This window comes from Amphiprion ocellaris, chromosome 2 (genome assembly GCF_022539595.1).
Source record: "Amphiprion ocellaris isolate individual 3 ecotype Okinawa chromosome 2, ASM2253959v1, whole genome shotgun sequence".
NCBI lineage: Eukaryota > Metazoa > Chordata > Actinopteri > Pomacentridae > Amphiprion > Amphiprion ocellaris.
The window spans coordinates 6,473,072-6,488,713 of NC_072767.1; the positions used below are offsets into that span (position 1 = coordinate 6,473,072).

Sequence of the window (15,642 nt, forward strand, 5' to 3'; positions counted from 1 at the left end):
AAGGTTTTATCTTCATATTCAATATGAACAATAACGATTCTAAAGAGGTCCCACAAGAGACAAAACAAGTTGCAAAAGAAACGAGACAAATGCTCTGATTAAAGATTGATTTTTATTATACTAAATTGCATCTATAATATACAAACATTCACAATATTTTGTACAATCACTTTGTGCTTCTCCCCGAACAGGAGTGAACTGTAAGACAACAAGTTTACATAAACTCTCTATAGAATTTGTCCATGGTTTACACTGCATAAAAATAAATCCATACTCAACACCAGTATAATCTCTAATTCTAGCATTTACAAATTCACTTAAAAAATAATCATATGAAGACAATGTCAATATTATTATCTCATCAATATGAAGACACATGGTGGGGAGTCACACACAGAAACGTGCGCTGTGGTCGCTATACAACAGTTTGGCAGGATTATAGTTTTTCTTCTTCAGAATATTTAAGACTTTTTTTCAGCTCCATTTTTTTTTCCTGAAACTCATCCTGAATCTCAGCTAACTTTATCAAAATATGACACTCCAGTCAAAGATACTGTACACAAACACAAGAACCCTCACGATAAATATCATGATGACCGGATGAACATGTCTGACTAATATCACACACTCACACATACCTTCGGGTAGGAAACACGGCGACACGGCGGCTACATGACAACACCTGCTGAGGGGAACCGAGTTCATCACAAACACCCAAAGCTGCTGAGCTGCAGAGCGACACAGCTGCAGCCCCGCAGCCCTATGGCGCTCTGCAGCTCAGCAGCCATGCAGCCTTCCAGCCCTGCAGCGCTGGTGTTGTAGCCCTAAAGTGTGTTTGAGCCAGAAGCAGCACAGGTGAGGCCGGTGACGGGTGGGATGGAGGCTGTAAACACTGAACATGTTGTGCTACACTTGGAGAGGAGGCAGTGCTGCGCTGAGACGCTGCTGCAGCTCAGTCTGACGGGACTGAACATCTGGAGCAGCTGAGGCCAGATGTTTGTTCTGATGACGGGATGGAGATCAGTCTGTCAGTTCACACAGAACCTTCTCACATTCTGTTCAGTTCACCTTGATGTTATTTAGGAACCAAAACAAAGATCGGAGTTGGGGGGGAGTTGCTTCCCCAAGCAAAGGAGTTCAAATATGTCGAGATCTTATTCAGGAGTGATGGGAAAATGGAGCGAGAGATGGACAGGAGGATTGGTACAGCGTCAGCAGTAATGTGGGCGTTTTACTGAGCCGTTGTCGTAAAGAGGGAACTGAGCCGCAAGGCGAAGCTCTCGATTTACCCTCACCTATGGTCATGAACTGTGGGTAGTGACCGAAATAACAAGATTGTGGATACAAGCGGCTGAAATGAGCTTCCTCCGTAGGGTGGTAGAGATGGGGTGAGAAGCTCAGACATCTGGAGGGAGCTCAGAGTAGAGCTGCTGCTCCTTCACCTCTAAAGGAACCAGTTGAGGTGGTTTGGACATCTGATTCGAATGCCTCCGGGGAGACTTCCTTTGGAGGTTTTCCGAACACGTCCGCCTAGGAGCAGACCTCGGGGTAGACCCAGAACCCACTGGAGGGATTATATATCTCATCTGGCCTGGTAACGACTCAGGATCCCCCAGAAGAGGTGGAAAGTGTTACTGGGGGGAGGGACATCTGGAATGACCTGCTTCATCTGCTGCCTCCACGACCCGACCCCGGATAACAGGAAGAAAATGGATGGATGGATGGATGGATGGATGGATGGATGGATGGATGGATGATGGATGGATGATGGATGGAACAAAGATCTGTAAAATATTTTGACTGAATGTAGAAAATTTCATCTGTTTTTAACCATTTTAAAGGTTCAGTATCTCCAGAGATAAAACTCCAACATCCATGAGATGTGGTGAGAACAGACATAACAGTTCCATCAGATCAGAACGACTGAATGGATCCAGTTTAATTACTGACCCTGAAAATGGAAAAAACAAGGGTGGTTTGGGAACCTCAGAAATTCAGCCGAAATACTTTACAAAAGTTAGTTTTGATCCCACATAACTCATAAGTGAGCTGAACAGAATCCACATCTTTGTGAAATAACTCTGATTTGATGTTCTGCAGCTTAAAGTGAATCTTTGACCTCAGCTTTGGTGAACTTTGACAGAAACCTTCGACTGCAGACTTATTAAAGGCGAGCAGCTGTTGAACTAACTGGTTCTCCTCCCTCCTCTGTGATTCATTAGTTTCAACATCAGTTTGAACAGCAAACATTCAACCAGCAGCCCAGCGACCTTTCAGCCCGTCAGACTGACCGAGGCTGCAGAGTTCAGAGGATGATGTTTGAATGTTGGCAGGTCAGCAGCAGGCGCAGTGATTATCGACAGCTCACTAACATGGACTGAAGCAGAGCGAATGAGGATGAAGGAATGTTACGATAGTTAGAACTGGTTGGTGGATCGGATCAGCAGCACTTCTGAGGTAGCTGGGCCGGTTTGTCGGTCAGTCTGGTGGTTTTGGATCCGGGAGCCGCCGGTGCCTCCACGTCGACGCGCTCTGACATCTTAACGCAGATGATGTCGACCAGACGCTCGAAGACCTGTCGCACATTGATGTTCTCCTTAGCGCTCGCCTCATAGTACTCAAAGCCTGCAGCAGAACAGAGTCAGGTTTCATTTTCAGAATCATTTTCTGCAGTATTTACCTCCTGAAACCTCGGCCGTACAGTATTTTCTGCAGTATTTATCTCCAGCAGTACAGTATTTTCTGCAGTATTTACCTCCAGCAGTACAGTATTTTCTGCAGTATTTACCTCCAGCAGTATAGTATTTTCTGCAGTATTTACCTCCAGCAGTACAATATTTTCTGCAGTATTTACCTCCAGCAGCACAGTATTTTCTGCAGTATTTACCTCCTGAAACCTCATTTGTACAGTATTTTCTGCAGTGTTTACCTCCTGAAACCTCAGCTATAAAGTATTTTCTGCAGTATTTACCTCCTGAAACCTCATTTGTACAGTATTTTCTGCAGTGTTTACCTCCTGAAACCTCAGCTATAAAGTATTTTCTGCAGTATTTACCTCCTGAAACCTCAGTTGTACAGTATTTTCAGGCGATAAATACCTCGCTCTCAGGTTGCAGCAGCCTCACCTAGCTGGTCGGCCAGGTGTTTTCCTTTCTCCGGAGGGACGACTCGCTCCTCGTCCATGTCGCACTTGTTTCCCACCATGATGACCTGAGCATTGTCCCACGAGTACGTCTTGATCTGAGTGGCCCTGCAGACACATAGCCACACCAATCATTCGCTTCAGCTGAGTCAGACCAACATAAGCTTCAGCCAATCACGTACCAGTCCTGGACGGCGTTGAAGGACTCCTCGTTGGTGATGTCATACATGAGGATGAAGCCCATGGCACCGCGGTAGTAAGCCGTGGTGATGGTTCGGTAACGCTCCTGACCCGCCGTGTCCTGGAACAGCAGAAAAGGCCTGTCAGAACCTTCATGAAGAAGCTGCATCATAGCACACATGGAGGAGTTTTATTCAATTTCTATAATGAGAGTCCACATGTACACTGATGATGCTGCGTTTTAACCCAAATTCTGTCTTAAGATGAACTCATCCTGACAGTTTAATGAATGATGACTCCTGTTAAATGTCTGGACTTTATAACTGACAAAAACCTTAAAAAACACAAATCAGTTGAATTAAATTTAATCAGACAGCCGCTCTCTGTTTGCTGCTAAACTCTTTACACTCACCATAAAACATTTCAGAACCAACAGCCTCCAAACATGTTGTTTCACATCAACAGCTGGATCGAGTAACCGAATCTTCTGTCATTATCTTATTCTGTTTTTACATCACTTGCTGCTCTGTCTTAGCTCACCTTAATGACAGAGAGCATTGTGTGAGTTTAGCAATGGGCACCATGACAAAGACTTCTGTGGAGGTTAATGACCTCCAATCAGAGGTCAAATCAAAATAAAAATGAAAACTCTCTGAATGTTCTCTGATGTTGGTTGAATTAATTTTATGCTTAAATGAGAGAAAAAATTAACAGAAGTGAGAAAAATAAAGGGACTATGTCACTGAATGCAGCGAACATCTCAGATAAACTCTTCCTGAAAAAGATAAATACATTTAAGAAGATGCTGAGATGCTTATTTTTGTGTTTTTACATCTCAGGGTATCAGTTCAAGTTTGTTGGATTTACTGCCTGAAATTAGATTTTTACTGAATCTGCTTAGAACAAACAATGTATTTTTGATTCAGACATGTAGAACACAGTGATTCTGATGAAGTGTCACAATTTTTTGTTCAGAGTTGGACATTTTTCTCAATGAAACCACTCGTCACAGAAGATGTGTTTGAAAAACTGTCAGAAAGTCAAAACTGACAATTCTTTCTGTTTTCACACTTTCTGTTCCTGATGAATGGAATCATTTGGTGATTTTTAAACACTGACATGTCTGTTCAGTCATTTTTTTATCTCCGACTGGTGGAAATAAATCAACAACCTGCTCTGTTCTGCTCCACAGGAATAAAAACTTCACTGGCACTGATTCATGGTGAAACAACTGCAAACAAAACTAAAAAAGCACTCAGAGAGCGCAGTCCTCCTCCAAGGCTGCTCATTCCCCCATATGTCAGAAATACAGCATCTGTTTATTAGTTATTGATGATCAGATATTACGTCAACATTTAATATAGATGTACCCACAAACACAATGACCCGAGCACAGACGTGTGTTATGCATGTGTACATTATGTACGGATACTGAATCATGTGACCTAAATATGTAGCAGGCGGTGGGAATTGATGAGTCTCAGAAACACCCCCACAATTTAATCAGTTGTTCCTTGGATAATTTTTCACGGATAAGTCCTGATAAGTCCTCAGCGGTGGATTTGTAGTAGGATCACAATCATGTGATCGTCAGCAGGCAGCTGACGTAGTGTTCACTTGTCATGGCTACAGTGACGACGTGCCGCTACCTGGCAATGATACAGAAATCTTTAACAAATCTTCACATTTGTCCAAAATGATTAGAAATTTGTCCAGAACTTGCTCAAAAAAAATCCTCTTTTCATGTTCACAATCTGTCCAAAATGAGTTAAACACCTAGGATGGCTTAGAAGGGTTCCAAAGATGACTGAAAACAATAAAAACACGTCCAAAATGACTCAAATTTGACCTTAGAAAATGAGTATGTTCTCGAAATGTTGGCAAAATTAGTCAAAAAATGACCCAAAATATGTGCAAAATGACTAGAAATTACTCAAATTAGTCCAGAACTTGCTTTAAAAATCCTTCTGAACTGTTCAAAAACTGTCCGAAATGAGTTAATGGTCTAGGATGGCTGGGAAAGGTTAAAAAAAAAGACTAAAAATGGGCCCAAAATGATTTTAAAATGTCTTCAAACTATTAAAATTTTCTTTAAAAAGTAGGAATTATTCACAGTTGCAGTTTTATAAACATTGGTGGTCCTCAGCGGTGGATTTGTAGTAGGATCACAATGATGTGATCGTCAACAGGCAGCTGATGTAGTGTTCACTTGTCGTGGTTACAGTGACACCATGCAGCTATCTGGCAATGATGCAGAAATCTTTAACCAATCCATGGATCCAGACTATAAGCCGCATCACTGCCAAAATCTGATCACTTGGTCCTTGTGTCATTTTTGACCTTCCCTGAAAATGTCATCCAAATCCGTTGGTCTGTTTTTGAGTAATGTTGCTAACAGACAGACAGACGGAGAGACCAATGACAACCGTCACATAACCACCACGTTCCTTGGCGGAGTAAAAATGTGATCTTGAGCTGTTAAATACACCTTACATTCAACATAAAACTGATGAATAAAACTGTAACATGAGCATGAACACACCTGCTGCAGGTGGTTCTGCTGTGAATGATTAAATGACGATGAACGTTTGAAGCTGCCGAAGCAGGACAATGTCGAACGTTTTCACCTCCACAAAGAGGAACGAAGCCTGTGTGGTCTAATGACTCCATCTCCCATGATGCTCTCTGAGTGGAGACTAAACGAGCATCAGTGCAGATGAAGCGACGCTATTTTTACACACACACACACTCACGCACCCACACACACACACAAACACACACACACACACACACACACACATACACTAACACACACGCGCGCGCACACACTCCTCCTGTCGGGTCTCCACCTCGTCGCCCTGAGAGGTCCTTTAATTGCCACCAAAGACGACACTGTTAGTGTGTGTGTTTCTGTCTGTGTGTGTGTGTAGGTGCGTGTGTGTGCGCGCGTGTGTGTGTGTGTGTGTGTGTGTGTGTATGTGTGAGTGTGAAGAGCTGTTGCCATGGCAACACCATCACCACTGATAATAGAGCTGCAGTCTGTCTCCTTTATTTTCTCGGAGCAGAACATGATGTTTCTCTGCTCAGACTTCATGTCCTGCAGTACATTAAATTATACTGTAGATTATTTTACACAACAACACATCCCCGTGACGCTGCTACGTACTATTATGGGATGTTACACAAAATGGTAGCATGGATACCGGAAGGCACCTTTAGTGTCGTTTTGATTAATTCACAGTGAAAAGATGAAGGTATTTAGAGAAGCAGCTGCTGCGTCTGAATTATAAAGAGACGAGAAGAATTCAACCTCTGAGCTGTTCAGGGTCAAAGGAGGATGAACCCCAGCGCTGGTACACGCTAACAAACACATTTTAATATCTCACTCTCGATGTGTAAAAGTTGCCATGAAGCGTTATACTTACTTCATATTGTAACGTTATGTTTATCAAAACTAAGGATGTTAATGTTCAATCCATTGTTGTTCATTTAGCTGATTAAAAATATATGAAGTAATAAAGCAGCAGAAGAAGAAAGTCATGATGTCAGTAACTGTAGAGCAGCTGCAGTACCTGGCTGTTCCACCAGGTAGAGCCTCTTACAGGGTTTAGCTGGCACCATGACAAAGATTTCTGTTGGGGTTAATGCTTTACTCTGAATTTAATACTCTAAAAGTACTAACCGTACTTCCTTCATGTTAATGATTAACTGATTATTGATTGATGATGTTGTTGACTATTGGGTAAAACAACTATTGACTGGAACAGCATGTTTCATATGTTAGTCTTTAGTTACAGGATATGATTAAAATGTTCCACCACAGTCAAACATGGCAACAGAACGTCATTTTATTTTGTGATACCATCCATTATTAATATCAGAGACATGTTGGAGCGATAAACAGAGTGAAAGAGCCACAATTCACCTGAAATAGTCACAATATCATCAACACATAGAGACCAGAAACAAAACAGAGAAACCAGCAAACACACAACACAACTCAACGCTACACTACACTACACAACACAACACAACACAACACTACACTACACTACACTACACAACAACCTGACGTACAGGTGAACAACAACCTGTTGTACAGGTGAACAACAACCTGTTGTACAGGTGAACAACAACCTGCTGTACAGGTGAACAACAACCTGCTGTAAAGGCGAACAACAACCTGCTGTACAGGCGAACAACAACCTGCTGTACAGGTGAACAACAACCTGCTGTACAGGTGAACAACAACCTGCTGTAAAGGCGAACAACAACCTGCTGTACAGGCGAACAACAACCTGCTGTACAGGTGAACAACAACCTGCTGTACAGGTGAACAACAATCTGTTGTACAGGTGAACAATAATCCGCTGTACAGGTGAACAACAACCTGCTGTACAGGCAAACAACAATCTGCTGTGCAGGCGAACAACAACCTGTTGTACAGGTGAACAACAACCTACTGTACAGGTGAACAACAACCTGCTGTACAGGTGAACAACAACCTGTTGTACAGGTGAACAACCAACACATGCACTCGGTCCTCACCCAGATCTGCAGCTTGATCCTCTTGTCGTTGCGATAAACCGTCTTCACCTTGAAGTCGATTCCGACTGTGCTGACGAAGGAGTTGCTGAAGGAGTCGTCGGCGTAGCGGAACAGGAAGGACGTCTTCCCCACGCTGCTGTTTCCGATAATCAGCAGCTTGAACATGTAGTCGAAGTTCTGGTCAGAACCATCCCGCTGGCCAAAACGCTGGTCTGCCTTCGCCATCTGAAGGAGAATAGTCACATGACAACACCGTAAAACACACAATCAGACATTTCCACAGCTGACAGAACCTCACAGGACCGAGGCTGAGTTCAACATCGATCAGCTGTTTGGTCCCTGACATGTTAGAAAACTGTGAGAAATGTGGGTCAGAGTTTCCTCAAATGTCTGGTTTGGTCCAAAGATCTTCAGTTTACTGTCATGGAGGAAAGAAATCTAATAATTATTTAATTTACTCAATCTGAGTTTGAAAAACAACATTTTTCACCACTTTCTGACATTTTTGAGACCAAACAGAAAATATTTGTTAGAATTTAAACACAACTCAAAACCTGAAACAGCAAACAGACACAAAGTCATAGTCAAAAACTGTTTCTGGAAATGCTGACAACTTGATGTAGATCACTCATGTTTTTTGGAAATGTCAGAAAATAACTGTACTTCAGGAAATTGTATGTGAAGATCAACAACAGATAACGGGTTATAAGATCCTTTTGAGTCGCAGAATGCTTTATCTTCGTCATTTCTCTTAAGAGTGTGATGGAAATGACAGCTATTTAGTCTAAATACTGCTGGTGGCGTGTAAAAAAGCCATAATGAGAAACTGGGGGAAAACTGGACCACCAACAAAGGACCAATGGTTGAAAATTATTGAAGAAATCTACATAATGGAAAAACAAACTCACAAACTGAGACTACAGGAAGCACAAATGGACAAAAAAATGGACTAAGTCAGGGGTGTTAAACATGCGGCCCGCGGGGCCAAAAGTGGCCCTCCAGAGGGTCCAATCCAGCCCTCAAAGTGTAAAAATTCCAGAGAAGACATTAACTGCAGATTGTAAATTTGTAAAACTATAAATTTAAAATAATTTCTAGACAATTACAGGTTGTTCTGATCATAAAGTAAAATACTAGATTGTTCATTGTTCTTTTGTGTCTCTTTTTTTGTAATATTTTGTTGTTTTTGTTGTTTTTTGTCTTTTTTTACTTTTGTCATTTGTCTGTTTTTGTCATTTTGTTTCTCGTTTTTGTCATTTTGTGTCTCATTTTTGTAATATTTTGTCTTGTTTTTGTTGTTTTTTGTGCTTTTGATCCTCCAGTAAATCCTCTATGGTTCAGTTCCAGGTGACTAAATGTTGTGTTCCTTTGTAGACACTCTGTGATCTGGAAGTTGTGATGTAGAAATGATAAACTGAGGTTGGATGTTGATGAAATTGGATTTATTTTTCTTAAGAAACTTCAGGTTGTTCATGATGTTTTGTAAAAAGATAATTCCTTAAATGTGTACTTTTTTCCACTAAAACAAAGGGGAAAAATTGGAGTTGTGGTTATTTATAGGTTATTATGCAGTGATTTTACTGGTTTGGTAAACTGGAGATCAAACTGGGCTGAATGTGGAACCTGGACTAAGATGAGTTTGACTGACCTGGACTAAGTGGACAGAATACAGGACTGGAACTGGCAACACTGGAGGGGAACAAGATAATTATCAGGACTGAAGGATGATGGAGATGCTTTGTTACTACCCAGGCATTGTTCAACTGTTTTGTTTGTTTTTCTTTCTTGGTTTCTGATCTGATCTGACACTGTGGGCTGCTGCTGCTGACCTTCCTCCAGCCTTCTGCTTCCAGCTGCCCATTTCCACTGATCTGCTCTCACTATACTTGATATTTTCATCTACGTACTATTGAATTTTACCACCAGCTATATATGTAGTATATTTAATGCCAGAGCCGTACACTATAACAGTAAACTATGAATCAGTTTCAATGTTAGCTTGTACTTTGTATGTATCATCTATCTTATCATGCATGTATCCAACTGTGTGTTATATGTTCCTTGTTCTCCACCGTCCTCCACTTCTTCTGTCCCTCTCAACCCCTCTTCCAGCAGCAGATGGGTCCCCCCACATAAAGAGCCGGGTTCTGCTCAAGGTTTCTTCCCGTTAAAAGGGAGTTTTTCTTTCCACTGTCTCCTTAGGGCTGCTCTGGGGATTCATATGGGTTCTGTAAAACGTCTTGAGACAATATGACCTGTAATTGGCGCTATTTAAATAAAATTGAATTGAATTGAACTGAATTGAATCTGCAGCTGCAGGATTCATTTGTTGCAGTAAAGATGCATCTCTGTCTCACTGAATCTAAATATGATTTTAATTTGGGTCAGTGCTCAGTTAAATGTATAGAAATGCAGAATATCAGTGCAGTTCTCTGTAAAGACCAAACAGCTGCAATTTAATGTCATGATGAGTCTCTCAGTGCTGCTGAAGCTGAACTCATGTTAAAGGCTGTTAGCATCAGCTGCAGCTCAGAGCTGCTTTAAGCCAAATCCGATTCAAGGAGCTGCAGCGACAAACTGCTGGACTCCAGATGTCGATGCAGGCCGGTCCAGCTGCAGACGGTTGCAGGTCGCAGTGAAGGAAGCTGCAGATGAGTCACAGCTGATGTCTGGAGGAAGAACCATCTGACAGCCGTGGGTTTGTGATCATGTGACTCATCTGAAACCATTTGGTGGAAAATAACTGAGTGACTTCGTTCCACTGATTCAGATCTGAGCTGCTGCAGCGTCACAGAGTTCATCTGAAAACTAGAAGATGAACATTTTTGTTGCACCTGCTGGAGTTCAGAAAACTGAGGACACTTCCTGTTGAATCTAAAAGGAGCTGGTTCATACAGGAGTCAGCAGGTCTCCACTCAGATTTATATCATCTATTCTGCTTCTCAATCACCAAATCACCTTCATCACTGTTTGTTCATAATTGTACGTTATGATGTCCATTTAATTGGGTCTCCTTGTTTCTGTGTTCTCATTTAACCCAAACCTTTCTAGTGTCAGGGCTCAGATTGTTCCAGAGTCACCAAACACAACAACAAGATCACTGATTTGGACTGTAAAAGCTGCCAAAACGGTAGAACACGATGTTCTGCTGCTCCTCATCGCCCTTCTGCTGCTGAAGGAAACAAACACCCTGGTTTGTTTTATTTCTTTAAACCAATCACAGTCACTGTGGGCGGAGCTAAGGCAGGAAATAGCTCCAGTGTTTCTTCTAAATGATGACAGTGGAACTGTTCTGGTGGAACATTTGCAGGGAGACGAGAACTAAAGTGGAAAATCCACCAAGAAAAAAACATCAGAGCTTCCTGTCTGTACGATTTAAATCCTCAACAAAAGTTTATTTTCACTTTCAGTTTCAGCAGTTTGCTGTCTGGACTTTGATGTTGTTACTCCGCCAAGGAACACGATGGAGTTATGTGACGATTGCTGTTGGTTTCTCCGTCTGTCTGTCTGTCTGTCTGTCTGTCTGTTCACAACATTACTCAAAAACAGATGAATAGATTTGGATGAAATTTTCAGAGAAGCTCAGAAATGACACAAGGACCACAAGAACGTCTTCAAGAACCTACAAGAGAAGTCCAGAGAAGTCCAGTGGACTTCTCTGGACTTCTCTTCTTGAAGACATTCCACTTCTCACCTTGGATGAGAGGTGGAACGTCTTCAAGAACAAAGTCCAGTTGAACAATCCTGTTGTTTCTCTACACAACCCCCAGTATTCTTTCCTGTCAAATTCATATTTTCACTCCACCAAGGAACATGTCGGAATTATGTGACAATTGGTGTGCATTTGTCTGTCTGTCTGTTAGCAACATTACTCAAAAACAGACCAACTGCTTTGGATGAAATTTTCAGGGAAGGTCAGAAATGACACAAGGACCAATTGATTAGATTTTGGCAGTGATGCAGCTTATAGTCTGGATCCACAGATTTGTTAAAGATTTCTGTATCATTGCCAGATAGCTGCATGGTGTCACTGTAACCATGACAAGTAAACACTATGTCAGCTGCCTGCTGATGATCACATGATTGTGATCCTACTACAAATCCACCGCTGAGGACTTATCAGGACTTATCTGTCAGAAATGATGCAAGGAACAACTGATTACATTGTGGGGGTGTTTCTGAGTCCCATCAATTCCCGCCGCCCGCTACATATTTAGATCACATGATTCGGTATCTGTACATAACGTACACATGCATAACACATGCCTGTGCTCAGGTCATTGTGTTTGTGGGTACATCTATATTAAATGGACACATTCTATGTTGCTGTAATTTCTGATCATCAATAACTAATAAACAAATGCTGCATTTCTGACATATGGGAGAATGAGCAGCCTTGGAGGAGGACTGCGCTCTTTGAGTGCTTTACTAGTTATGTTTGCAGTTGTTTTGCCACAAATCAGTGCCAGTGAAGTTTTCACTCCTGTGGAACAGAACAGAGTAGGTTTTGGTTTATTTTCACCAGTAAAAAATGACTGAACAGACATGTCAGTGTTTAAAAATCACCAAATGATTTCATTCATCAGGAACAAAATGGGAAAACAGAAAGAATTGTCAATTTTGACTTTCTGACAGTTTTTCAAACACATGTGTGACTTATCAGGACTTATCTGTCAGAAATGATCCAAGGAACAACTGATTAAATTGTGGGGTGTTTCTGAGTCCCATCAATTCCTGCCACCCGCTACATATTTAGGTCACGTGATTCGGTATCGAGTACATAACGTACACATGCATAACACACTGTGACAGAACCATTTCAGAACCAACTCTTTCTCTGAGAGTACTGCAACAAGAGCTAAAGGTAAAACCATGGGATCCTCAGCACGTCATACACAGATATGAGAAAAACATCCTGGAGCTGCTAAAATTCCACATCGCTCCCTTTTTTAGAACCTTAATGAAAGTCTCACAGAATCTGTTTTCCAATGTTTCACCTCCAAACACCACAGAGAAGCTTCGTTCCTCCAGGACTCCATAACCCTTGTTTTATTCTAAACTGTTTCAGTGTCTATTCCTTTAAATGAGCTGCTGCTGGCCCCGCCCCCTTCAGGAAGAAGACTCTCTCTGTCTGACAGATGAATGAGACTTTCTCTTTTCTAATGTTCTCTCTGAGGATCATAGCCACATGATGCACTAATCTTAAGGATTCTCCTATTATTGTAACTATTGCTGACATTAGCCTACAACATGCCAGCTCTAAGGATCCTCCTATAGTTGTGGCTAATGTTAACATTAGCCCACATTAGTCTACAGCGTGCTAACGCTTAAGGATCTCTCTATAGTTGCTGCTAATGCAAACATTAGACTACAACATGCTAACTCTAAGGATCCTCTTATAGTTGTAGCTAATGCTACCATTAGCCTACAACATGCTAGCTGTACTGATCCTCCCATAGTTATAGCTAATGCTAACATTAGCCCACATTAGCCCACAACATGCTAACTCTAAGAATCCTCCTATGGTTGCAGCTAATGCTACCATTAGCCTATAGCATGCTAACTCTAAGGATCCTCCTATAGCTGTAGCTAATGCTACATTAGCCCACATTAGCTTACTGCATGCTAACTCTAAGGATCCTCCTATAGTTGTAGCTAATGCTAACATTAGCCTACAACATGCTAACTCTAAGGATCCTCCAATAGTTGTAGCTAATGCTAACATTAGCCTATGCCATGCTAACTCTAAGGATCCTCCTATAGTTGTAGCTAATGCTACCATTAGCCTGCAACATGTTAACTCCAAGGATCCTCCTATAGTTGTGGGGACCATCAGCAATCTGCGTGTTCATCAGTGCATGAAGACGCTTGTGTTCACTCTAACAGCAGAACATTTGAAAAGTTTTTAGACGTTTAGCATTTAGCAGAAGCAGCTGCAGGAAGTAAATAAAGCTGGAGGACTGAGAGGCTCATTCTGATTGGTTCACCTGGAGGAGCGGGGCTAAACAGAGCTGGACCATCATTGGATCAATCAGATGGACCTTTAAAGATCAGAGACTGAAGCAGAAAAAGATTCAGGGTTTAAAATGTAGAATGATCATATTTATGACGGAGAAACAGTGAACACGTGATCAATCATCAGCTGATAGGTGTGATCGGAGCAGCTGCCGCTTCATCACCACAAACACACACAGCAAATACACAACAAATATAAACACACAATAAATACACAACAAATATGAATATACAACAAATACACAACAAATACAAATACACAACAAATATAAACACACAACAAATACACAACAAATACAAACACACAACAAATACACAACAAATATAAATATATGTGCGTGCGTGTGTGCGTGCGTGTGTGTGTGTGTCTCACCTCTGCTGGGCGGATCTGATTCTGCTTCTTGACTCTCCGACCGACCGTTTCCTGCGCGGCAGCAGCGGCTCGATCCGTTCAGTGGATCCGGGGATGAGTCAGGGGTTCTGGGCTGAGCAGCTCCGGATGTTCCCGGTGAAACGCGGTACAGTAAACCGTCTCTCGGCTGACATGCTCCGGTGGTCGGTGATCGTCTGCTTCCTCCTCCAGCATCCAGCAGCGGATCCTCCGTCACCGGGCCGAGAAGCCAATCACAGCACGGAGCTATGAGTCATAGAGGAGCAGGTGATGAAGAGGAGGAGGAAGATGAGGTGATGAAGAGGAGGAGGAAGAGGAGGTGATGGAGAGGACGAGGAAGAGGAGGAGGAAGATGAGGTGTTGAAGAGGAGGAGGTGATGAAGAGGAGGAGGTGAGGAAGAGGAGGAGGAAGAGAAGGTGATGAAGAAGAGGAGGAGGAGGAAGAGGAGGAGATGATGAAGAGAAAGAGGAAGAGGAGGTGATGAAGAGAAGGAGGACGAAGGGGAAGTGGTGATGAAGCAGATACTGGATTCTACCTGGTTACTACCTGAAAAATACCTGGATACTACTTGGATACTACTTGGATAATATATTGATGCTTCTTGTCTGTTTTCCGCTCCAGACTCATTTTAACTCATGGTGTTCATTTTTTAATCTAAAGTCCTGCAGCTCTGTGGAACCAGAACATCATAGTAGGGAGGTTAAGTGACTTTTAACTTCAAGTCATGATGCAAAGGTCCCCTTTGGAATGGAAGCACCTTAGGGCCATAGAAATATATTTATCCTAAGACACAAGTGAGATCACACTTTGGCGGCCATTTTAAAATGGCACAACTCAGAAGTTGTCAGCTCTCACATAATGCCTAAAACTAAAGAATTACGTGAAGCCACAAAGGCAGCCATCTTGGCACTGCTGGAAATTAGCATGAGTGAGAGACAAGTAGTCAAAAAAGTGAAGATCTCCAAGACAGTCGTTTATTACACCCCAAAAAAAAAAATCAAGCCCAACATGGTTCTAACAAACTGCTAGCTGGTCATGGCAGGAAGCGTCTTTCTACCGTCCAGATGACTGTCACTCATCCGTTCCCGTGTCAGGAATCGTCTTTAGACCTCCAGCAACCTTAAAAATGAGTGGGCACTGTGGAGAAATATGACTTGTTCAGCAAGGACAGTTGGAAACTGACTTCTTGAAGCTGGTCTGGAGTCACACAGAGCAGGAAGAAGCCCTTCATCAAGGAAAGGCAGAGGAAAGCTGGTTACTCTTTGCTGGGATCACAAGGATTGGACTGTTGATGATTGAAATAAGGTTCTCTTCAGGGATGAATCCAGTTTTCAGTTGATTGTCACTCCAGCCAACTTACTGGTT

The 15,642-nt window shown here is 42.2% G+C and overlaps 1 protein-coding gene across 1 annotated transcript; it reads right to left on the reverse strand.

Annotated features, from left to right (window-relative positions):
* Positions 1-93: 93 nt before the first annotated feature.
* Positions 94-14,507, reverse strand: rab3b (RAB3B, member RAS oncogene family). Its single transcript, XM_023262125.3, has 5 exons — positions 14,259-14,507; positions 7,871-8,095; positions 3,325-3,443; positions 3,126-3,250; positions 94-2,625 (listed from the first exon to the last, which is right to left on the reverse strand). Exons 2-5 carry the CDS (start codon positions 8,093-8,095, stop codon positions 2,441-2,443), a joined length of 654 nt encoding a protein of 217 aa, XP_023117893.1. The 5' UTR covers positions 14,259-14,507; the 3' UTR covers positions 94-2,440.
* Positions 14,508-15,642: the final 1,135 nt, after the last annotated feature.